The following is a 24,853-nucleotide window of genomic DNA, read 5'->3' as shown; positions in this document are numbered from 1 at the left end:
TTAAGACCAAAAAAAGTATAATAAAATAAAGTAACAAAAAATTGAAAAGGGGTCAATTCAGTCTCCATAAGGCATATTCCCAAGGTTAAATGGCAGTACAAATTAATGAACTACAATTACGGGCACACAAACAATCCTTCGAAGAATAATGCTGAGTGGAAAACAAGTTTAAAAAGCTACATAAAGTGAAAAATCTTTTTTATAAAGCTCAAAAAGAAAGATAATTTCTTGCATATGTTATACATACATGATAAGATTGTTTTTAAAAGGCAAGGGAATAATAAACCCCTAATAAGGAGAATGGTTTCACTTTTGGGAGGAAGCAAATAGGTGGGATCCGGAAAGAGCACATAAATAGTTTCAACAGTATTGGCAATGTTCCAGCTCTTCAGGTGTGTAGTGGGTTGCTGAGTGTTGGTTTTATTATAATGCTTAATACCTTAAGTGCATGTTACATCAATGGTTTTGTAACCATCAAACATTACGCGGGGCTTCCCTGGTGGTGCAGTGGTTGAGAATCCGCCTGCCAATGCAGGGGACACGGGCTCAAGCCCTGGTCTGGGAAGATCCCACATGCCGCGGAGCAACTAGGCCCGTGACCCACAATTACTGAGCCTGCGCGTCTGGAGCCTGTGCTCCGCAACAAAAGAGGCTGCGATAATGAGAGGCCTGCGCACTGCGATGAAGAGTGGCCCCCACTTGCCACAACTAGAGAAAGCCCTCGCACAGAAACGAAGACCCAACACAGCCATAAATAAATAAATTAATTAATTTAAAAAAAAAAAAACCTTACGCAATGAGAAAGATAAAATATTTATTTGAATATTGTGGAACAGGCTTCTGCACAGGAAAATGTCCCAATCATCTCCTGGGACAGGATGTATGTGAAGATGCTACATTCATCCTTAAAGACATATTTTAAGAAAAAAACATAAAATCTTTGCCCTGGTAACTTCTTCTAAATACACAATAATTTTTTCTTTGAAAGAGCAACTATACTAACATTTCCTAATAATGATTCATATGGCCTTCAGTTTACGAAACGCTTCCACACACATGATCTTACTTTATCTCAGAAGAACAAGTCAAGTTTCTCATTAAGGATGTGGATGTGAGCTGGGCTGGTAGGAGGGAAGGGTCAGATTACTTTTCATTCCTGTTTCTCCATCCTGGATGCTCCAGTCTCCCATCCTTTGGTTTCCATCATACTCCTCTTTTCCCTCGGCTCTGGGTGCAGGATTTCAGTATCCCCAGAACAATCACCAACATTTTTGGGGGTATTGAAACAAGTTCTCTGGAGCTGCACATGGGGACTAGTAATTGTTCTCAGTCAAAAAATGCTTACAACTTAAACCTATAATTAGCACTTCTCAATCACTTGCAAATAATCTCAATTTCTACAAAACACAAACATGAGCTAATGTGTGGTCACAAAAACAATTTTCAGAACTTAAAAAAACTGAACATTAAAAACATAAACTAGGGCTTCCCTGGTGGCGCAGTGGTTGAGAGTCTGCCTGCTAGTGCGAGGGACGCGGGTTCGAGCCCTGGTCTGGGAGGATCCCACATGCCACGGAGCAACTGGGCCCGTGAGCCACAACTACTGAGCCTGTGCGTCTGGAGCCTGTGCTCCGCAACAAGAGAGGCCGCGGCGGTGAGGGGCCCGCGCACCGCAATGAAGAGTGGCCCCCGCTTGCCGCAACTGGAGAAAGCCCTTGCACAGAAACGAAGACCCAACACAGCCATAAATAAATAAATAAATAAATAAAGATGGAAAAAAATAACATAAACTAAACATGAAATCTAGATCTTAATCAACTTTTCTAATGAATATTATGTAACAACAGTTGTTTTCAACAAGTAGAGATGAGAATCTCAAATATTTGAAGGTGTGTGCCAAAAATGGTAATTATATCTGTCTGGACACATTGTTTTGTGTGTTCAGCCTATTATTTTCAGCAGTTATCTTTCCATCTAGATCCTTCTACATGATTACCTTTGGAGCAGATATTTTAGGCAGCATGACCCTGCACCTTGGCCATGGCTGAACGGCCTAAAGGCGGGCGCCAGGCCAATCACAGTACCTTGATGATGTGACCACAGTTGATTTGCCTACACTTGATACTTCACCCAAGATAAGCCAATACATTCTTCCCTGGGATTTTGTATTTGAGACCAAGTGACACTTGCAATTGTAAGTTGTAAACCTTGAGTGTTGATGGCAGTCCCATTCTCCATCATGTGGCTGGAGAAGCAGAGGCCAGTCTAGAGGCCAGAAGCAGAGCAGAGCGAGCCTGAAGCACAAAAGAGCTCTGAGGGGACCAGACAGTCCCAGGAGCGCTACAACCCCAGGTTCCGGTGGAGGAGCCCAACTCCACCTCCACTCCTGCTCTTCGGCTCCCTGACACACCCAGCGTGCCTCAAGGCCGACTTGGGTAATTTCCACCCAAGGGAGTCCTATTCAAAAACTGCTAAGTTTTTGCTAAGTCTGAGTGAGGCAGAGAGTATGAGCCTAGGCTGGGAAGTTGGCGATTACTGTTCTTCAGGAACAAAGCAGTTAAAGTGTTACCAGCTGTGTTTTTGTGACCCAGTCCACAGGTCCAATGAAGCTAGGACAACATAGCAAAGATAAGATATTGGAGTGGGTTGGCTACATCTTGCAGCTTCAATAAGGTATTCATTACATTAAGAAGAGACAATGTTCAGTCCAGACTGATTCACTTGGAAACAGGTAAGGAACAGACAGTCAAGGGCACATATTGTTAGAAAGTCCTACCGGCCCCACCAACCAATCTGAGTCTGCTGAGGGCCAGATAACCAAGTGCCCAGCCAGACGGCATTAGCCAAATTTCCCACTGCAGCTTGAGGAAAGCTTGTGGATTAGAAAACAGAGATCACTACCATGACAATGGGGATATTTGAGAAGAGCCAAAAGAATCAGAGAAGCCTGGTCCCCCAAATCCTTCCCAACACCTTCACTGTGCTCCCGAGCAACACTGAATGCAGTCAGAGGGCAGATCAGCATTATCAGTATCCTCTAACAACTGCCATTTGTGAAGATTAAATGAGCTAATGTATATAATATATGCATCAACTCCGGTACTCAAGAACAGCAGCTGTACTAGAAATATAATACCATCCTCTTTCAAACCTCCTGATAAAAATAATAGGACCACACAAGGGATACGTAAGCACCAAATTGGAATAGATATGTATGGATGGTGGACTCAAAGTAAGAGGATATAAAGCCTTCTAAGTGGTCTGGAATTTTGGTTTCTGCCCAGAGCAGGCCATGTCTCTCCAGCCTGCAAAGCTCTGTGTTCTGGCCAGTACAAACATGCGCACTCACATGCGCACACGCACACACACATGTCTAGTAGGACCAGGGTTACCATCTGAAACAAGGGATCAGTGCTCACTCTGGAATGTCTGCTCCCAAGTACCCCTGCTTTGGGCTTTATACTCACTGGACTCCTGTTTCGACCTCTAGACTTTGAGAGCTATATGAGTTTCCTATGGCTGCTGTAATAAATTACCACACATTTACTGGCTTAAAAGAACACAAATTTATTATTGTACAGTTCTGTAAAATAGAAGTCTCATTGGTCTAAGGTCAAGGTGTCAGCAGGGCTGGTTCCCTTCTGGAGGCTCTAGGGAAGGATCTGTCTCCTTGCCTGTTTCAGCTTCTAGAGGCCTCCCACATTCCTTGGCTGATGGTCCCCTTTCTCCAACATTGAAGCCAGTGGTGTTGCATCTCTCTACCCAGTCTTCAGTAGTCACGGCTCCTCTGACCACAGCTGGAAAAGGTTCTCCCTTTTTAACGCATATGATTAGATTAGGTCCACCTAAATAGTCCAGAACCTTCTCTCCATCTCAAAGTCCTTGACTTAATCACATCTGCAAAGTCTCTTTCACCACGTAAAGTAAGAGATTCATAGGTTCTGGGATCAGAATGTGGACATCATGGAGCGGGGGAACACCTGCCCACCACAAGGACCCCACTCACACTCTAGCTCCACTCTTAAACTCACTCCAGCCCCTTCCTCTCCTTCCCTAGGCTTGTGGGTCCAGACATGTCCTACCACCTCAGTCCCAACAGGATAAAACAATGGTTGGTTAATTCCATTCAATGAATGGAAACCTTAGAGCTTAGCCAAAAACCACAGCCACAGAAATCTAAGTCACCCTGCCCATCTCAACACACCAGTCTCTCTCCCAAAGTGGAACTAGAATTCAAATCAACACTGAGGAAATTCCTTCCCATCTGACAAACCAATGTTTAACGTCATGGTCCACTTACCACAGCGGAAGTTTCCTGGTGTTTCTCAAAACATTTGGTTCCTTCTACGCGATGTTAGAAGCCATGTGCCAGAAAGAGGCACAGTCTGTTTTTCACCCACCGTGAGCCCAGCTGGCAAGAACAAGCAGGTCATCATATTGGCCACCGGAGACTTCTAGAAACACTTCCAATTCCAGCCCAAGACCCGATATGCTCTCCTGAGCACTCCCCCAACCCCGTGGGTAGACGCCCACGTGGAACACCAACAGGCCCTGAGCAGTGCTACCAACTGTATTTGACTGGGAAGAGACCCCCACGTCTGCACGTGCAACAACAGTTCTCAGCTGGGGGTGATTTTGCCCCCCGGGGACATTTGGCAAGGTCTGAGACATTCCTGATTATTATGACCGGGGGACGGGGGTTAAGTGGGGTGCTACCATGGGGGGCACCTAATGCTTAGAGGCCAGGATGCCACTAACAGCCTAAAATGCACAGGACAACTCCCAGAGCTAAGTCATCCAGCCCCAAATGCCCAAAGTGCTGAGGCTGAGAAACCCCAGTCTAAACAAGTCAAAAACAAGATGGTAATTCTCCATTTGATTTGTTCAAACTATTTTGAGATAAATGCTACTGGCAATTTATTATCAAGGCAACTGAGAAAGGGGGTTTTCAGGGGTTCATGACATTTTAAATACCGGGATGGATACTGGCTAATACACACTTCCTCAACATTCTCCTGTTTATTCACCTAAATAACAAGAAGGACTCAGAAACAGGTACATGACCAGCCAAGCTGGTGGCTGAGTGAGTTCGCAGAAGGTGGCTTAGCTGTCTGACGGACACGCAGTAAATAGCTGAACAGTGAACAGAGACTGGTTTTCTCCCTAGTGTTCTGGAAAACCCCTGAATAAGGTTACACTGGGACTTTGCTTATTAAAACTTTTCTTTATAGATGGTGCCAACCTCAGCTCACGCCGTGTTCATCCTAGCATAGCTGCCACCCCTGTTCACTTGAGCAACACGCACGTGTCAGACCAGGAAGAGGGAGGGTGCCAGGCACTGGGCTGGAGTGAATCTCAAAGCAAACCCTGCCCTCGCCTCAGGGAACTTACGGTCTACTGAGGAAGACAGAAATTGCATAATTAATTGTACAGTTACTTATTAAACTGCAACTGTGATATGGTTCAGAGGAGAAATACAGAGAGCTTATAAATGGAGGGGGGTGCTGACTTAGTCTAGGGTTGGATGGGGTAAGTGTTCCTGGAGGGTGGTGTCTGAGCTGAAATGTGAAGGATGAAAAGGAAGTAACAGGGTGAAGAGTGGTTAGCATTGTATTAAAAATTAATACAAGAGATTCAACATGCAAATAATAATAATTTCAAAAAAGTTGGCAGGAGACAATGAAGGAAGAATAAGAATAAGAATAAGAATAAGGATTAAAAGAAGAATAAGAATTTCCCAGAACTGAAAAATATGAGTTCCCTTATTTCAAGGTCACATCAAGTGCCAGCTACAACAAGGTGCCACATTGGGCAGTTTTTAGCACAAAGGATATAGAAATAACCCTAAAACTTTATTGAGGAAAAATAATTCAAAAGTTTGTAAGTATGAATATACTCAGATCTTTATACTGTAAAACTGAAGATAAAGAGGCAACGGAAAAATGTTTCCAAATTATAAGGGATAATCATCTTTTCAGGGATGATGAAATGTTATAAATTGATTGTTGTGATGATACCACAACTCTGTGAATATATTAAACACAATGAATTATACACTTTCAATGAGTGAATTGTATGTTATGGGAATTATATCTCAATAAAGCTGTTAAAAATTCTTAGGGAAAATTATTTCCAAACTACCAATCAAGGGTGAGGTCAACAAAAAATGCATTTTCAGGCATACAAGGAATCCAAAATTCTACCTCCCGAGCTCCATTTCCAGAAGGCATGTACCACGAAAATAAACAGAAAAACAGAGAAACCTGGGATCTAAGAAATACAGAATACAGCTCAGGAGAGATAGGAAGAGAATTCCAACCAATGGGCATGACAAGAGCAATGTAATAGGCTTGAAAAACCTACAAATTCAGATGCCAGCAGAAGCCAGATGGCTCCGGGAGGGATCTCTCCAGGAAGAAAATGAAAGAGTGAATTGTTCATATTACGGACACATTCAGAGGAGATTTTCAGGTCTATCAGACAGCTTCGGAATGAATTAGTGAGAAGTACCTAGAAAACCACGGAAACCATTAAAAAGAAGTGATTGTTAGCTCCAGTAAAAGCAAAAAAGTTCCACAGGAAAGGAAAGGTAATTATAGCATACCATGTGACCCAGCTATAAATAATAGTTCAATGATGATCTTGATGCAAAAATTAAACACCAATTTAGCTAAAATTGATAATATAACTCCTTTGGGAGGATGGGCGGAGACACACACACACACACACAGAGAGAAAGAGACACAGACAAAGAGAATGTGTGTGTGTGTGTGTGTGTGTGTGTGTGTGTGTGTGTGTGTTAGAGGTAGGTCAGAAAGAGATTTAAATTCTCCCCTTTCATAGTAGAAAGTCAACAGATAAATAATTTAAAAGAATCAAGAAAGAGTACTAAAGCCTTTTGTTCAGAAACACAGGGTTTAAGAAAAAACAGAAGAAACAGCTGAAGGGCTTGCAGTAGTTACCTTGGGACACCAGGAAACAGGATCAAGGGGTATGGGGACACGGGCTACTATTTTTAATTATAAGTAGTGCTATTTGACTTTTTAAACTACACACATGATTTGTTAATTACAAAATAAACCCCCCTATTTCTCTCTTTCTCCTTTCTGCTTCACTCCTCTGGCACTTTCTCAATTTTTCCACCCAGTTCAAGGTCATTTTCCTCCAACGCATGCAATTCCAACGAATTGAGGCGAATTTACATCTTGGTTATAAACAGAAAGCAGGATTAAAAAGCAGAGTTTCTTTTTCCTTTTTCTTTTAAGAGTTTGCATTTTACTATGTTACTTTGGAGAGGAAGTCAGTGGAATTTTACGTGAGCAAAATTGAAAAGCATTTTGCTTTTTACTTCCCGTCGCCCGCCTTGTGTTCTAAATGTATTGCCAACTGACTACTCTGTTGGCCACACTAATGTTATTTTTCAGGTAGACTTTAAAGAAAAATCGGAGATCAGAAGGTTATTTAAAAAGAAGAAAAATAACGACTGCTTTGAAACTTAGCAAAGATTTTAACTTTTAAAAATGCTTAGAAATACCATGGGTTCAACATTCCCTCAACCTGGATGGGAGCTAGCGAAGAATGAAAAGTCTCCCCCCAAAAAGAGAGGTCTTGGTGGAAAATAGGAAGCACTCCACAAGGCATGAAAGATGGTATCAAGGAAGCAGAACCCACACCAGGAGAGCTGAACGTTCTCAATCTCAGCTGGAGCAGACAATTCCTGGTGCAGGATGGCATCTTGGAAATGCACGGGAGAACTGGGCTCGAAGACTCACCCGGCCACGTACTAACCTCTGGCCTTTGCAGTTCTTTGCAAGAGTAAGTGGTTAGATGCTAACTGCCAAGGATGCTGTAAGGAACACAGTTAACACGTACGATGCACTTACTACGGAAGCAGCTCAACGCGTGGCAGATGTTTTCATCATGACTGTTTTGGAAGGAAAGGTGACATCTTCCAGCGCTGAATGACATGAGGCAGCAAGGACTCAGGTGCTCAACTGACTGCCATTCGCCTGACCTAGTGGAAGGGGAGGGGCCAATGCAGAAGAACTCGCACCCAAAGGAGTCATGTCTTTGCCTGTTTGAAAGCCTACTTTGCTCCCAAATCAAAACTACCATGCACGGTTTGGAAATTTCTGCTGAGATGGTTGGACACCTACCAGATATCCCAGGAAGACCAGAAGCTTCTGGGTAGAGGATGACAACGGGAAAACTTCAACTTCCGGACCTATGTTGTGCCTTAACCACAATTGAGAAGGGATTTCATAATGTGGAGAATCCACTGGCTAGACTTCATGGAGGCCTCTCACACCATGTGTTCTACACAGATATTCAATGTGTATATATATAAAGGAAAGAATCAATCTGAATAAAAAGAAATTAATGAACTCAAAAACAGAAAAATAGCAGAACTAATAAATAATGCCAAGGAATGCTTGCTCTTTAAAAAAAAGAGGGGAAAAAATGATAGACAAACCACTGGGTAACATAATGAAGAGAAAGAGGAAATTCATAACTACTTAAAAATAATAAGGAGAAAATAATCACCAATCAGAAGAAATTAAAAGAATCTGTAAGACAATTTTGTTGAATCAAATACAAATATTTTTGAAAACACAAATTTTCTAGGACAATAGAATTTATCAAAACTGATGGGAGAGACAGAAAATCTAAACAGCCTGAGTACCAGAGCAGAAAGAGGGCCAGTGATCAAAGAGCTCCCTACCATGTGTTTGTTGGCCATATATACACAACTATATATAAAATAGATAACTAATAAGAACCTACTGTATAGCACAGGGAACTCTACTCAGTGCTCCGTGGTGACCTAAATGGGAAGGAAATCTAAAAAAGAGGGGATATATGTATACATATAACTGATTCACTTTGCTGTACAGAAGAAACTAACACAACATTGTAAAGCAACTATACTCCAATAAAAATTAATTTAAAAACAAAGAGCTCCCCTGAAACCACATGCCTGTATGTATTCAAAGCATAGAAAATTTTATACCAAAAAGCAACAGAGATTGCTCACAGAAAGGACACTTTAGCCTAATGTCACATCTGAATATTGATGCAAAAATCCTACATAAAATATTAGTGGGGCTTCCCTGGTGGCACAGTGGTTGAGAATCTGCCTGCCGATGCAGGGGACACGGGTTCGAGCCCTGGTCTGGGAAGATCCCACATGCCGCGGAGCAACTAGGCCCGTGAGCCACAACTACTGAGCCTGCGCGTCTGGAGCCTGTGCTCCGCAACAAGAGAGGCTGCGACAGTGAGAGGCCCGCGCACCGCAATGAAGAGTGGCCCCCGCTTGCCGCAACTAGAGAAAGCCCTCACACAGAAACGAAGACCCAACACAGCCAAAAAACAAACAAAAAAAACACAAAAATATTAGCGAACAATACCATTCACAATTGCTCAAAAGAGATGAAATTCTTAAGTATAAATCTAACAAAACCTGTACAGAACTTGTATGCTAAAAAATATAAAACACTGATAAAAGAGACTGAAGAAGATCTAAATAAATGGGAAAACATTGTGTTTGTGGATTGGAAGACTCGACATGGTAAAGTTATCAGTTCTCCCCAAGCTGATACAAAGTTTAATACGATTCTTATTAAATCTCAGTAAGACTCTGTCACAGATATAAACAAGGTGATTCTAAAATTAATATAGAAAGGCAAAGGAACTAGAATAGTTAAGACAATTTTGAAAAAGAGTAATATGGGAGAAATCCATTTACCCAGTTTCAAGACAGTATATAGCTATAGTAATCAAGACTGTATGGGATTGGCAGGGGGACAGACACATAGATCTATGGAAGAGAATGGAGAACCCAGAATTAAATCCATACAAATACGGTCAACCAATATTTAGCAAAGGTGCAAAACCAGTTCCATGGTGGAAGGACGTCTTTTCAACAAATGGTACTGAAACAATTACTATAGATCTATAGGCAGTTATATATCATTAGGTTTAAAAGATATATCATTAAACCTCACTAAACCTAACACTTTATATAAAAATTAACTCAAAATGGATCATAGATCTAAAACATAAAACTATAAAACTTTAGAAGTTAATAACGGAGAAAATCTTTGGGATCCAGAGCTTAGTAAAGTGTTCTTAGAAATGACACCAAAAGCACAATCCATAAAGGAAAAAAATCAATAAACTGGACTTGATTGTAATTACAAACTTCTTCTCTGAGAAGCCAGTGTGAAAGCCAATATTAAGAGGATAACAGATAAGTTATAGACTGGGAGAAAATATTTGCAAACCACATATCTGACAAAGGGCATATCTAGAACTGATAAAGAACTCTCAACACTCAAAAGTAAAAACACAAACAAGGCAATTAGAATATAGACAAAAGACACAAATAGACATTTCACTAAAGAGGACATACAGGGGACTTCCCTGGTGGCTCAGTGGTTAAAAATCCGCCTGCCAATGCAGGGACACGGGTTCAAGCCCTGGTCCGGGAAGATTCGACATGCCGCGGAGCAACTAAGCCCGTGCGCCACAACTACTGAGCCTGTGCTCTGGAGCCCCGTGTGCTGCAACTACTGAGCCCGTGTGCCACAACTACTGAAGCCCGCGTGCCTAGAGCCCATGCTCCGCAACAAGAGAAGCCACCGCAATGAGAAGCCCGTGCACTGCAACGAAGAGTAGCCCCCGCTCACCACAACTAGAGAAAGCCCGCATGCAGCAACGAAGACCCAAGGCAGCCATAAATAAATAAATTTATAAAAAATAAAAATAAAAAAAAGAAGACATGCAGATGGCAAATATGTACATGAAAATATGTTCAGCATCATCAGCTATTAGACAAATACAAATAAAGACCATGATGAGACATCACTACACACCTATTAGAACAGCTAAAATAAAAAATAATGACAAGACCAAATACTAGAAAGGATGCAGAGCAACTGGATCACATACGTTGCTTGTGGGAATGTAAAATAACACAGCCACTCTGGAAAATACTTTCTTACAAAACTAAGCATGCAATTAACACAGAAAATTACTGAGGAAAAAAAACCCCATTTTTTTAAAAACAAAAAACAGTACAAAAAGTTAAAAGGGATAGCGGAACAAATGGAAAAGCCAACCCCATGTTCTTATATAGAGGAAGACACTCTGATCTGAGGGATGCCAGTCCTCCTGCAGTTAACTAAGGCATTTCCCTCTAACATATCACCCGAAATTCTTTTTGGGGCTAATTTGGACTTGTTGAAAAATTCATATGAAAAAAGAATATGGCAAGAATAGCGAGGAATATCCTGAAAAGATTAATAATAAGGAGGAAGAACCAGATCTAAGAAATAGTAAAACAGTACAGTACATGCTGTAATAACTATACAGCAGTTTGGTACTGGCATATAAAGACAGCAGTGAGACGGAATGAAAAGTCCAGAAGTAAACCCCATAGAAGACAGGAATTTAGAGTATCTTGTTGGGGGCACTTTAGTTGGTGTCTTAGTCCCTAAATTCGGCTGCTGTAACAAAACACCACAAACTAGGTAGTAATAAACAACAGAAATTTATTTCTCACAGTTCTGGAAGCTGGAAGTCCAAGATCAGTGTGCCAGCATGATCGGATGAGGGCCCTCTTCTGGGTCACAGACCTTTTGTTGTGTCGTCACATGGTGGAAAGGGCTAGGGAGCATTGCGGGATCTCTCATAAGAGCACTAATCCCAACCATGAGGGTTCCACCCTCATGACCTAGTCATCTCCCAAATGCTCCACCTATAAATACCATCACATCAGGCATTAGAATTTAACATGTAAATTTCGGGAGGACACAGACATTCAGACCACAGCAGTTGGAGATAATATGGAAAATAAATAATGTTGGGACACCCTAATGACCATTTGAGGGTAAAAAGAGTTTGATCTATTACATATACCCTACATCAAAATACATTCCATATGGTTTAAAATGTCAATGTAAAATTTGAAATCATAAAAATACTGGAAGAAAGTATGGGGAAAATTACTTATACCTTCAGAAGGGACAAGGTCTTTCTAAGCATGATATAAACCTTAGGAGACTGATTATGGTAACCATATAAAAATTCAAAATTTTTGTACATCAAAAGGTCCTCTAAGCAAAGTGATAAGAAAGAGAATAATTGGGAAAAGCATGAGTAGCTCAAATCACAGTCAAAGAACTCATTTCGACTGGATGTACGGTAAGATCTGACAGTGCCCACTGGGGGTCTCTCACACTGGAGTTTCACGGCAATTAGTCTTGCTTGTCAGATTCTTCTCTCCCTCCACCTCGCAAGAGATAGAATCTCCTCAAATCCTCAAAAACAACCACCATCAGCCTCAGCACATATCATCTGATGCAGCAAACGAGCATTCATCAGCTAAAAGGTCGCCGATAACCCACAACCTCTGTTGTGAATAGCCCTGGGTGTTGTCCACTTTCTCATACAAGTTGGGAAAGCACTATTAAATCCCTTTTCAGCCAGAGAAACAAGAGTCCAACAATCTCTCCTAGTTTTTATGCCAATTTTCTGTTGGAAGCTGGCAGCTTTCTCTTCCGGTCCATCACCTCCTTGACAGAGCTCAGCAGCCTCAAATCCTGGCTGGGGCTGAGTGATAACTCTGGGCAAGACCACTACTCCACAGAGTCTAACTTTTGTGGCTTCTAGAAACATTTGGGGGAAAAAAAGGTTTATCTTTGCCCTACAATAAGCATGGCCACGCCTGACACTCAAGAATGTTAAGTGATACTGACTCTGGTTCTCTCCCTCTCTCCCACCTCTGTCTGCTGGAACCACAATCACACGGTTAAATGGTTCTGCCACATTCTCAGTGCAGACAAATCTTAGACACTGAAAAACCAACCCACTGATTTATTGGATTTTTCACTTTGGACTGGTTACCATGGCTATTTGAGAATTCAGACCATAGGAGGGAATGTTATAAACTTAGAAATATTGTCTATTTTCCATTACCTCCAGTACAAATTGTCTACCAGGGAAAGAGGGGGGAAATGCCACTTTGGGGGCCAAGTCCAATAAATCTGGGTAAAGGGGGAGGCAGTTCCTAGTTAAGAAGCCCCACTGCAGAGAACTAAAAGAAAAAAAAAAAAAAAGTATTTAAAGTCCTCCAAATCTGAAAGAGACGCTTGGAAGAGCAGGAAGAAAGGAACCAAAGAAATGGCTCACAGGAATCCTAAAGAATGCAGAGGAGAGAATTGGCCCTGCTTCTGTTCAGTTATATTGTGCGTGCAGCATGACGGTCCACAGCTGGATGTCTCCACCGGGGGCTTGCCCCAGAGAGCGGAGGGGGAGCTTGCACCAGAGAGGGGAGGGGGGGCAACCAAGGCATGTGAGGGCTTTTGTGGGCTGTGGGTACTTTTGCCTCTATTAGTTTTCTATAGCTGCTGTAAAATTACTGCAAACTGAGTGGTTTAAACAGCACAAATTTATTAGCTTATGATTCTGGAGGTCAGAAGTCCTGAAATCAAGGTGTCAGCAGGGCTGTGTTTCTTCTGGAAACCCTAGGGGAGAATCTGTTTCCCTGCCTTTTCCAGCTTCCGGAGGCGCCCACATTCCCAGCTTGTGGCCCCTTTCTCCATCTTCAAAGCCAGCAACAGCGGGGTTCTTCTCACACTGCCAGCTCTCTGGTTCTCTCTTCTCCTCCCTTCTCCACTTTTAAGGACCCTTCTGAGTACATCGGGCCCACCCGGATAATCCAGGGTCATCTTTCTGTTTGAAGATCAGCTCATTAGCAACCTTAATTCCATCTGCAACCTTGAGCCCCCTTTGCTACAAAACCTAACATATTCACAGGTTCTTGGGACTAGGACCTCAACATGAAGAAGAGGCCCCCTCCTCCATTAAAAATTAAATTGGTTTTAATCATATTTTATGACTGCATTGGTATAAAGATGAATATATTAACGTTATATATTTTCCTCGACCTAAAAGTTCATTTACTTTTTCCAGATTATAAAAGAAGTTCGACACTTTCCTGGGCTCCTAAAGGTCACAAGGCCCCAGGCATCGTGCCTGTTGTGTCTGACAGGTAGGTCAGCCCAGGGGCAGCCATGCAATGTCCTTGAGGAAGTGCTCAGATGAAGTACAAACGAGCCCACTCACGGGGCTTGAGGCCTGGTGAAGACTGAGAGTGGTAGTGGGAGAAGGAGGGAGCAGAGAGGACAAGCATTTTCACAAGCTCTCCAAGCCTCAGTTTCCTCATCCACACAATGGGGACAAGAAAGGGACCTTGCAGGCAGAGTCACTGAGACACCACATGAGGTAACACAGAACCTCAGCAGCTTGAGTCTAGGCGTTTCATTTAAAGGAATTTCCTGCTGACCAAAAGTATCCAACAAAATACAGATGTGTCACAGGAAGATTTGCACAAAATGTCAGGCTCTACTTATCAGCCGCAATGTGACTGATTCAGTTCTGAAGTCTTTCCTGGTGGGCGACTGGGGGCTCTGGGGGTTCAACTCTGGACGGCTGGGGGCTTGGGGGCTCGCAGACGGGAGGGGTGAGATGAAGCCACTTTGTAAATGACAGCAGCCACGGTTCATTGAGCATCTGCTGGGTCCAGAAGGTGTCAGGGTTTTCCATCTGCGTCTCACTGAACGCTCAAAACAAGCTCTTCTCACCAACCAGGAAACCGAGGCTTGGAAGAGTGAGGAGACCATCCCGACCACCCACCTACGCAGGCCTCCTGTTAACATCTCTTAACATCTCTAAGACCACGCAGAGGGAACGAGGGTCGTTGGGGAGAGACCGTGGTCTGAGCGCTCCAACAGCGCTGGCTGGAGAGAGGAGAGAGGGACGGGGGAGAGGGGAGTTAACACGTGAGCAGTACCCTCCACCAAAGAAGGGAAGGAATCTTAAGAAAACAGCAGGAAAGACAGACACTTGTAGGGTACTCACCACGTGCCAAGGACTCTCTTAACTGCCTGATGTGTAGTAACTCATTTAATCCCCACAGCAATCCAGGCACTATTATCATCTCCATCTTATAGATGAAGAAGCAAAGGCACAGAAAAGCTCAGAAACACATCCAAGGCCATGCAACCAGGGAGTCTGGAATTCCAGTCTCACTCTGGAATCTGCGCTCTGATCCGCTCGGCTATACCAGGTGAGGACCTGGACATCTGAACAGGAGGGACACCAAAGGAATACGAGAGCTGCGTTCCCCCAGGATGTGGCTTCTTTTCTCCCAGTGGTTATGCACTAAAGAGCCCCCTGTGGTGGGCAGACACTGGGATGGGGGCGGGGGCCGTCCAGCCTCAGGAGAAGACAGTATCAGGACATGATCTGAGCCGTTCTGAATGATGGAGCAGGGGGTGGGGATGGAAATCATGGAGACCTTCCCCGTGCAGCGCACTGATCTAACACCGAGGATTCAGTGGCAAACCAGAGCCAGGCCCGGCCTGCTCCCTGGGAGTGACATCAGTGCAAGTACAAACAAATAACCAGGGAGTTAAACAGGGCCAGGTGAGGACACAGAGAGACTGAGAGAGGGCTTCAGAAGGCTGGTCAGAGAAGGCCTCTGAATGCAGGGAGGGTTGCGCCTTCAGGCAGAGGAAATGGCAGATGCAAAGGCCCTGAGGCAGGAGCATGCTTGCTTATCTGCAGAACAAAGAGAAGGCTCCTGGGCTAGGACTGAACGAGCAAAGGAAAGGAGGTCAAACAGGCAGTGGGAGCCAGTCCACACAGGCCCTGTGGGTGCAGGCGTGCGAGCATTATGTGAGCCAAGCTGGAGAGGGAACAGAAGAGAAGAAGGGTGAGTGCACCCAACAACCTTCCGGAGGGTTTCCTGGGGAGTCAGAGCCAGGGGACAAGGACCCTGGAATAAACCCGGGTGGAAGCTTTATCTCCACGAAGGAGTTCTAGCGTTGTTTCCTTTCCAGAGATTTTACCTTCTGAGAACTTATTCCTTAGTCACTGGCACCCAAAAAACCAAGTATGAGCCATACAGCCACAAGGGAGAACTTTATTCAATTTCAAATAACTATGCCTGCATTGGGGAAACATAACACAAAGTGAAGAAATGACTGTGTGCCTGGCCTTCTACTTGAACTTGGAGATGTTTTCATTGAAACCCCTCCATTTTAGCCAAACTCAGCAGTTCAAAAACTGACAGTTTTCATAGAGGTTAGAAAGGAGTTTGGAAACTTCTGTCTCCCCCACCCTCCACAGGTGCCAAACGTTTCATTTTGCCAATAACGGGGGAGACGCAGCAGGACACGTGCCGAAAACACACGCACACTCTCTCCCGAGAAGACGAGTAGATGATTTATGAAGCACCAGCAGCCTCCCTTTGAGCCCTGCTCCCAGGGGCTGCCGGGCGTCCTCCACACTCCTGGCCCAGCCCGGCGTCCCTTTCCTCTGCGCCCTGGCACGCCGCTGCGGGGTTGGGGCCCAGACTGCCAAGGATCAGTCCCCAGGGGGTGGAAAACCAGATGGAGTTGACGAGAAAGGGAGGGACCGGGTGGACACTTCTCACTGTGGAAACCAGAGGTCCAGCCACTGGGTGGAACCCCAGGCCAGGAAGGTATTGGGAAGGTTCCATCTCCATCCCTGGTCTCTGGACCAACATTCTCAGCCGCTTCTGATTTGCCTCTGCCTCTTCATTTTCCTTCTCACACAGACCCCACCATCTCTTCAGCCACCTCCTCATCCCCCCTCCTGAGCAAGGGTCCAGCGTGTCTTGGAGATTCTCCCAACAGGTACAGCACTGAGCAGCCAAGCCTGCAACCTCCAGGTACCCAGACATCTGCTCCGCTCCGGCCCTCCACGCACCCCTCCCTGACCCCAGTCATCACCTCGACGGCCCCCGGGGAGTCCCCAGGTGGCCAGTGTCCTCCCCTTGCGAGTTTCTACCTTTCCTGAAGCTTCATCTTCCCCAGGGGCTCTGTGAACTTGACCTTAGCTTCCAGGGAATCAGCTCTCTGGCTTTGACTCCTTCCTGACCAGCCCTGGATCTCAACCTCACAACCCTTCACCCTTAACACGCTGTGTCCTACCAGGTCCCGCAATGCCCTTGTCCCTGGACCTCCTCCAGCTGCACTGCCACCAACTCTCCACCGCCCCCCACAGGGGAGAAAGTGCCAACGGTGGCAAATGGGACCATTACGATTTTATTCCATGAGCTCGGGGGACCAGCCCAGTCCTTTCTACAAAGGGACAGGGAATCTCCCTGGCCTTCTTAAGTTTCCAACCCCTAAATCTGCCTCACTCACTGTCTGCAGAGGACCTGCCTCCTACGCCACCAAGAATAGAAAACCCTCTGGTGTGAAGGCTCTGAATCCATCTCAGCACTTGCGCCCTGACTTTTCTATCTCGGGACCAGGAGACCCTCCTCCTTCCAGGTGAACCCCCGCACCCGTGTCAGCGCCACCCATGCCCCTTAGGGACCTGCCCCATCGGCCACCTGCCCCTCCTATGAATACAGCTGTCTCCAGGAAAAAGAGCAGCAAACAGGCCTTTCCTTGACCTTGTCTTCATCTGGTTTGGGTACCCCATCTCCTCCTTTGCTTCACCATCAGGATTCTCAAAGGGGAAGCCCACATGAAGAATCTCGGCTAAGACTTGGCACCGACAAACAGAAAGCAAGCTTCTTCAGGCTGGGACTGTCTTTTCTACCATCTTTGTGTCCTCAGCCACCAGGCTGGCTCACAGCACACGCCATTCATCCTGCTCTAATTAGCCAAACTGCTTCTAAAAACTTCAGCCAGCCAGGCAAACCTTCCCCAGCCCGCACCTTACAAACCCGTCAATCAAACTGCTGTTTCTCCTTAAGGACACATGTACAGACTCTCAAGAGAGGATGAGAACTGTCTTGTTTATTAAATAAAGTTTAAAACATTTGGTTATTTTAAATTGCCTGTATTTTTCCCAAGTCATTAGAAGCATCTATCCACCTTAGCAGAATAATTAACTTTTCAATCATCACATTGGTTATAACTGCAACACTCATAGATCTAATATACTTCCTGAAATCAGGAAAACAAAAGATTGGCTTTTACTAGTATATTAACATTTCTCTAAATTGCAATGTAGTGGGGAAGGATCGTTTATATTGGTGAAAAATATAAATTATTCAATATCATGAAAATAATTATATTTTATTACTTTCAAATAGTATGAATTATTTGAAAATTATTACGATGAGAATCATAAAGTTCTTCATCAACTTGGTTATGAACTCGTCCCGGACCATGGCTAAGCGTCACGACCTGCCATATCACCTTTCACATCTGTATCACAGGTCTGATAACAGACCTCCTATCCCCATCCCATGACGTGTACGGTGCCGATTCTAGTTGGCCTGTCAACATACTGGATTCTTCCAGACTGAGAGCTCCCTGCAGGCAGGCCACTTCTTATACAGAGTGCTTAGTTCAGAGTGCTCAATAAACAGATGGATGAATTCATAAAAACGTAAAGAGGATGTCAGGAACAAATAAGATGATGGATGTTCATTTTAAAATACCAACCACAGAAGTTTTATAAATGAAATATATTCAGAGTGCTCTAAAATATATACTGTAACTCCAAAGTGCTCCTATATTCTAACAACCAGATCGACGTTACTTAGAAACAGCAACATCCATTTGGCCAACCCCCAGGAGCCATCACCCCATTTCCCTTCCATTTCTAAAACATCACCAAACAAACTGCAGCACTCTGAGATTACGGTATGTTCTGCCCATTTAACTAGAAAAAATGAAACTCTAATTCCAACTCTGCCATCGCTTGTCTTGGGTTGAATTCTACATCTGCCTGTCACCCTGCAGGATTCAGGAAGAAGCAATCCGCACTTGGAGTAGCTGGCAGGATTGTACCTTGCAGAGAGGCACCCTCGAGCTGTTTAGTATGCTTGTTACACAGTGATACTTTCATAATGCTTCCTCCAGGGGTGGTCCTGTGAGGGGTCAAGGGGAGGGCCAGGCAGGCAATGCTCTCCCCACCAGCAGATTCACACGAAGCAGCCTCATCTGTCTGTATTTCCTAAATGTTTCCAGGAAAGACTTTATATGAAGGAAGGTCTGTGGCTAAAAATAAAGCTTGAAAACTACTGTTCCCTCTAGGTGCGGAGGGAAGAAAGTGCCATTTATCGAGCACTTATTAAGTGCTGGGTAATTTTAAAACATCGTAACATAATTCCATTTAACTTTCACCACGTCTTTACGAGTTAGACAGTAGTTGACCCATTTTAGAGAAGAGCATACTGAGGTTCAACGAAGAGAAATCTCAAAACCAGCAAGAGTCAGACACGACATTATCCCAAAGCCACATTGTTTTAGGTGCCTCCACCTCTAAATATCCTTATCATGGGCTTCCCTGGTGGCGCAGTGGTTGAGAATCTGCCTGCCAATGCAGGGGACACGGGTTCGAGCCCTGGTCTGGGAAGATCCCACATGCCACGGAGCGGCTGGGCCCGTGAGCCACAACTACTGAGCATGCGCGTCTGGAGCCTGTGCTCCGCAACAAGAGAGGCCGCGATAGTGAGAGGCCCGCGCACCGCGATGAAGAGTGGCCCCCATTTGCCACAACTAGAGAAAGCCCTTGCACAGAAACGAAGACCCAACACAGCCAAAAATAAATAATAAATAAATAATAAAATAATTAAAAATCCGTATCACTTCTCAGTCTGCTCTTTGCACGTCCCCTCCCCTCTCCCCCTTACAATTTAAGCCTGCTCTCAGTTATTTACACTCATAATTAATTAACTCATTACCATTCGGTGTGAATGACTCTGCCAATTTGCTACTTCCTTACAATATTCATTCATTAAAGAATCACTGATTGAGCATCTATTAGATGCCTGGTACTGGGCCAGGTCCCAGAGACACAGACTATCAAGGCATTGCCTCTATCAAGTTCTCACAGACTAGTGGGGAGAAATATGGAAACCAATAAATAGGAATATTAAAAGTGGTAGCGTAGATGGCTGTACTGGGAACAGCACGGGGATAGAGGCCCTGGGAGAGAGAAAGAAGGACAGCTACTGTCTTCCTTACTATTGATATTTGGTGATTTCTGTTGTTGGCAAGTTTTCTGGTCACAGTACCTCCAGCGCCTCCGGGGCATGGGGCTCACATATCAAAATGTACCCTTGACTGTTTCCTCCTCACTCCTTAGTACAGAGTCCTATTCCAGGAGGTAAGATAAACTGAAACTCATCAGATTTCATTTCATTGTCCTTGACCTGAAATACATTTATACATTAAAAAAACTGACTCTTAAAAGCAATTCTATCCCTTGCCTCCCTCTTAGATGTTCCTGTCCCGGGCTTAGTCAAAGAAAGATATTGTTCTACTGCAATTTCTTATTCACCCCAAACCCTCTTGTGTTTCCAGCTGAAATAGAATGTGAGCAGTACTCCCTACCCTGCTCTTTCTTTCTAATCCAGTAATAACCCAACTACTGCTTCTCTAATGATACTGATTAGACAAGTTAATATCCAAGCATTAAGGTAAAATCCCTGCTCTCATCCCTACATATGACCTCAAATCAGTCTTTCTTTCCAAGTTTCTATTCTCCTTGAGCAATTCAACTTTGTTTCTTCTAAAATTCTTGCCTTTCAGAATCTACACAGTGAAAACAACTGTTATGGTAATAAGCCGCTGATTAGAGCAAAACACACACCACAGAGCAAAAATCAGCATATGTGAACACACACATAAGTGCTACTGAAAAGTAAAGTGAATAAAATGTGAGTAGCACAAATACATAACCAAACGTTGTCAAAGTGTACAAATTATCCCCGCTCTGGAAACTTATTTGAAGGAAATAATTCAAAGGAAGAAAAAAGTATATAAATGCTTTCCTGTAAAATATGTGATAACAGAAAATTGAGACGGTGATAGAGGCATGGCTGAGTAAATTATAGGCTATTAAAAATGATCATTATGAACTCTGAGTAACAGCATGAAAATGTTACGGATATGTTTTTAAATTAAAAATAACAATTGCATATGTAATATGATTACAAATCTGTAGAAAAATTATGTTTGCTTAAGGACAGTGGAATCACGGGTAATGTTTTTAAATGTTGTTGGAGGTTACAGTATTGTCTTTACAATAAAAAAAGGTTCAGAGGAAAACAGATGATGAGTCATTGCCTGACAACTGTCATTTTGTAAGAAAGTCCCCTTTACGGTGACAATGACAGGCAGTTAAATGTGAGCACAGATGCCAGGTTCCCTCCTCTTATCCTGGTTTACTTATTAATGTTGATCTTTTCAGGCATTAAAATGAATCTAATCAACAAAGACAGACTTTACATGGTTGCCAACTGGTAATCAGTAAAACCTGAAAGGGACAAAGACATGGGATCTGAGTGCGCAGTATAGTCAGGGCGGTGGGGGGGGCAGGATGGGAGGGCTTTTAGCTAACTAGGTCCACAGTCCGTTTCCTAATGTCTAAATATAAGGCATTTGTGCTCTTGGCTTCTCAGTGTAGACAGATGTTAGAGGAATTGAAAATTTCTTGTTTAAATTAAGAAAGCACCCAAGGTCCTGCAGCCCCTCCTAATTCTTGCCTAACCCCCAGTCTCTGCATGTTTGCTGTCTACACAGCTTGAGCCACAGGACAACCCCACAGATATAGTCCTGCCTCTGTCTCCACCACCATCCCTGGGCTGAAGTGGAAAGGTTTTGTTTTGTTTACATATATTTTTTTTGTTTATTGTAGTAAAATACACATAACATAAAATTAATCATTTGGAAGTGTGCAATTCTGAGGCATCAAGTACATTCACATTGTTGTATAACCATCACCACCATCCATCTCCAGAAATTTTCATCGTCCCCAACTAGACTCCGTCCCCATTAAACAATAACACCCTATCCCCCTCCGCCAGACCCTGGCAGATACCGTTCATCCTCCTTTCTGTCTCTATGCCTTTAACTGTTCTAGGAACCTCATGGAAGTGGAATCATACAGCGTGTGTCCTTTTGTGTCTGGCTTATTGCACTGAGCATAATGTCCTCAAAGTTCATCCATGTCGTAGTGTGTGTCAGAATTTCCTTCCTTTTTAAGGCTGAATAATATTCCGTTGTATATATGCACCATGAGATGAGTTTTAAGGGGCTACAGCCCACCTCTCTTGGGACTATTACTGACCCAGCCCTGATCCCAAGCTCAATTCTGAACGATGGGCTCTTCCAGCTCATTCTCAGGCCCCAGACTGGCTCCTCCTTCAATTCTACTCCTCCTCCAGTGGTTCTTTATTTGGGAACCTGCTTACAGTTCATCTTTCTTCCCAGAATCTGGAAGAGTCATCCCTTCTACCCCAGGACAGTGGCTGGAGACCGTTACCTGTCACTCACTGCTTGTGCAGAGTTCCTACGTTAGGCTGTGTTCAGCCCACCAGTCAGGGCACCAGTAGCTCGCCCCAGATCCAAGATGGCAGCTACCTGCCTACCCTGCCTGAGTTTGACAACACCTTTGTCTCCTCAGCCTGACCCATGGGTCCTTCTCTCTGCTCCGGCATCGGGGAAGGTGTGTTGATCCGACAGATGCACCTTCCCAGCGGGTCTGCAGCAAGGCCAGCCTCCTGTCCTCACTGCAACTTTCTTCCTTTCTATTGCCTATCCCCAGATACCTCTCTGCAACTTCCCTGACCCTGTCTAAACTCTAGAACTTTAGACTCAAGGCACAGAGTCTAGGAAGCACGGGTCCAGCCACACTTACAGCCAGAGCGAGTTCCTCCCTTGAGTGATGACACCAGTGAACTTGGTCAGACGTCTGGCATCCACTTCAATCCACTGATGGAGGTCGTTCCTTCCCGCGCACCACGCCCCGTCGTAAAAATCATTTTCATTGATACCTGCCTGGAAAGAAAGAGAAGGCTGCTCTTCACTACTACACATGAAATAGATAGCTAACAAGCACCGACTGTACAGCACAGGAGACTATGCTCAATATCTTGTGACACTCTGTAAGGGAAAAGAATCTGAAGAAGAATATACGTATATACACGTAGACGTGTGTGTGTGTGTGTGTGTGTGTATCTGAATCACTTTGCTGTACACCTGAAACTAACACAACACTGTAAATCAACTATATATCAATTAAAAAAGAAAAAAAAGAGAGATGGGTGTTCTTCAAAAAGACCCAGAACAGAAGAAAATTAAGACAAAATTTTTTATGAGATTTCGAGGAAGGGGGGTGGGAGGAATAGAAGAGAATGAGGAATTGGAAAAAAAAAAATAGTCATCGTGCCCTGAACTCCTTATTCCAAATCATAAAAAGGAGTTGCTTATCAACAAGCTGGAAATATTTCAATACGGTAAGTCCTCCTCTTGCCCAGTGTCAAAGATGAAATTTAATGAGTTCTCCTATTATTCATTCGTCCAACAGACATAGACCGTCTCCTACATACCAGCCTACACATGCCAGGTGCTGGGGGTACAAAGGTGAATCATTCCCTCCTAGAATCTCAGGATCCAGGCAGGAAGAAAGACATGAAAGTAGATGAATTAGAACACAATAGGGAATGTGTTATTTCAGTAATAGGAGCAAACTGCTATGGGAGCACTCCAGCCTAGCACAGCTAACTTGGTCTGGCGGAGACCACGGACAGGAAGCCCCAAGTCAGAGATGATATTTGAACTTGGAGTTGAAGGTTAAGTTTATCTAGTGAAAATTTATTTATTAGCATTTAAGTCATTTGATGTGTCTGAGTGTCAGCTACTACTACTACCAAAGATTCCCTTGATGTTAATTTACAAGGTACGTGAAGTTTCTGTTCTGGAATTTTCCCTGTATTATTACCATGTGAAGAGACAATGCCCTGACCTAAAAAAAAAAAAAAAAAAAAGACAAGTGAGCCAGGTGAACCTTTCTAACTTACTAAGATCTTTTCTGCATGAATCCCATTTTCCTATGGTTATTTCACAAGTGCATAATCAGATGAGAAAAAGTCTGAGTGACAGTCAAGAGATAAGCATGATAGGTCAGTCTATCTTCCCTACCTCTGAGTACTTTTCAGCTCAGATTCTTACTTGTAATGGCCAACACTGATGGGAAACTCAGAGCTCAGCTATAGCAGAGGAACAGCTTGGCTAAGGGTCCCATTAGCGGAGCTCATCCATCACTGCACCAGCTAACATAAGCCTTGTATCAGGACCAACACAGCATATGCACTCCCAGTCCATTCCTGAAACAATCTTGAAACAGCTTTGAGAGAATGTCAGAATACTAACATATCATGGTCTTCTAAAAGCACTACCATCTCAAATGAAGGTGAATTTAAAAACTGTTAGTCTACATTCTCCGGAGACCCAAGCTCTCAGTGAACCAGCACCTCCATGTCTGATGGTACACAGGGTGTCTGCAATAAGGACCTAGAGGTGCTGCAAGGTTCTACCTTCTAGAGCCATCAAAGAAAAGCTAAATTTTGCAAGTGTGTGTTAATGGTCCTATTTGTGCTTCAGTGCATTTTGTTAAAGTGATGACAACTCTTAAGTATAACCTCTCATCTCCCAACATTACCAGTCAACAGGGAGATCACCATCCCAGCCTGAAGGCTATAATTACACAATTGCTCCCTTTCTTCATCTAAGGCACCTATCCCCCCAGTGGAGGAGACCTGAAACCTATTAACGACCTACAATATCACAATTCATCTTCTTTCAAGAAACCATAATACACACTCCGTTTTTGTTGTGGTTCCTCTTTTCTCATAAACTGCCCATGAGACTGGTGTTTAGAATAGCTTAATCTATTAAAATTAACCTTCACCTTGTCTTTGCTATATGCTAAGTAGTGGCCCTGGCAATAGAAATACAAAGGTAGACAACACGGGCAGTCCTGCCTTCCTGGAGTTCAGAACAGGCAGATGGAC

The 24,853-nt window shown here is 43.8% G+C and overlaps 1 protein-coding gene across 2 annotated transcripts in view; it reads right to left on the bottom strand.

Moving 5' to 3' along the window:
• CPXM2 (carboxypeptidase X, M14 family member 2) overlaps nt 1-24,853 on the bottom strand; it is a 132,745-nt gene that overhangs the window by 50,809 nt on the left and 57,083 nt on the right. For both annotated transcript variants that reach the window (XM_082424326.1, XM_082424325.1), the window contains exon 4: nt 22,699-22,838. In XM_082424326.1, the coding sequence (XP_082280452.1) occupies nt 22,699-22,838 (140 nt within the window). The remainder of the gene's footprint in view (nt 1-22,698; nt 22,839-24,853) is intronic.

The sequence above is a fragment of the Balaenoptera physalus genome (assembly GCF_965194825.1).
Source record: "Balaenoptera physalus genome assembly, chromosome: 14".
NCBI lineage: Eukaryota > Metazoa > Chordata > Mammalia > Artiodactyla > Balaenopteridae > Balaenoptera > Balaenoptera physalus.
This window is presented reverse-complemented; position numbering and strand designations above follow the sequence as displayed.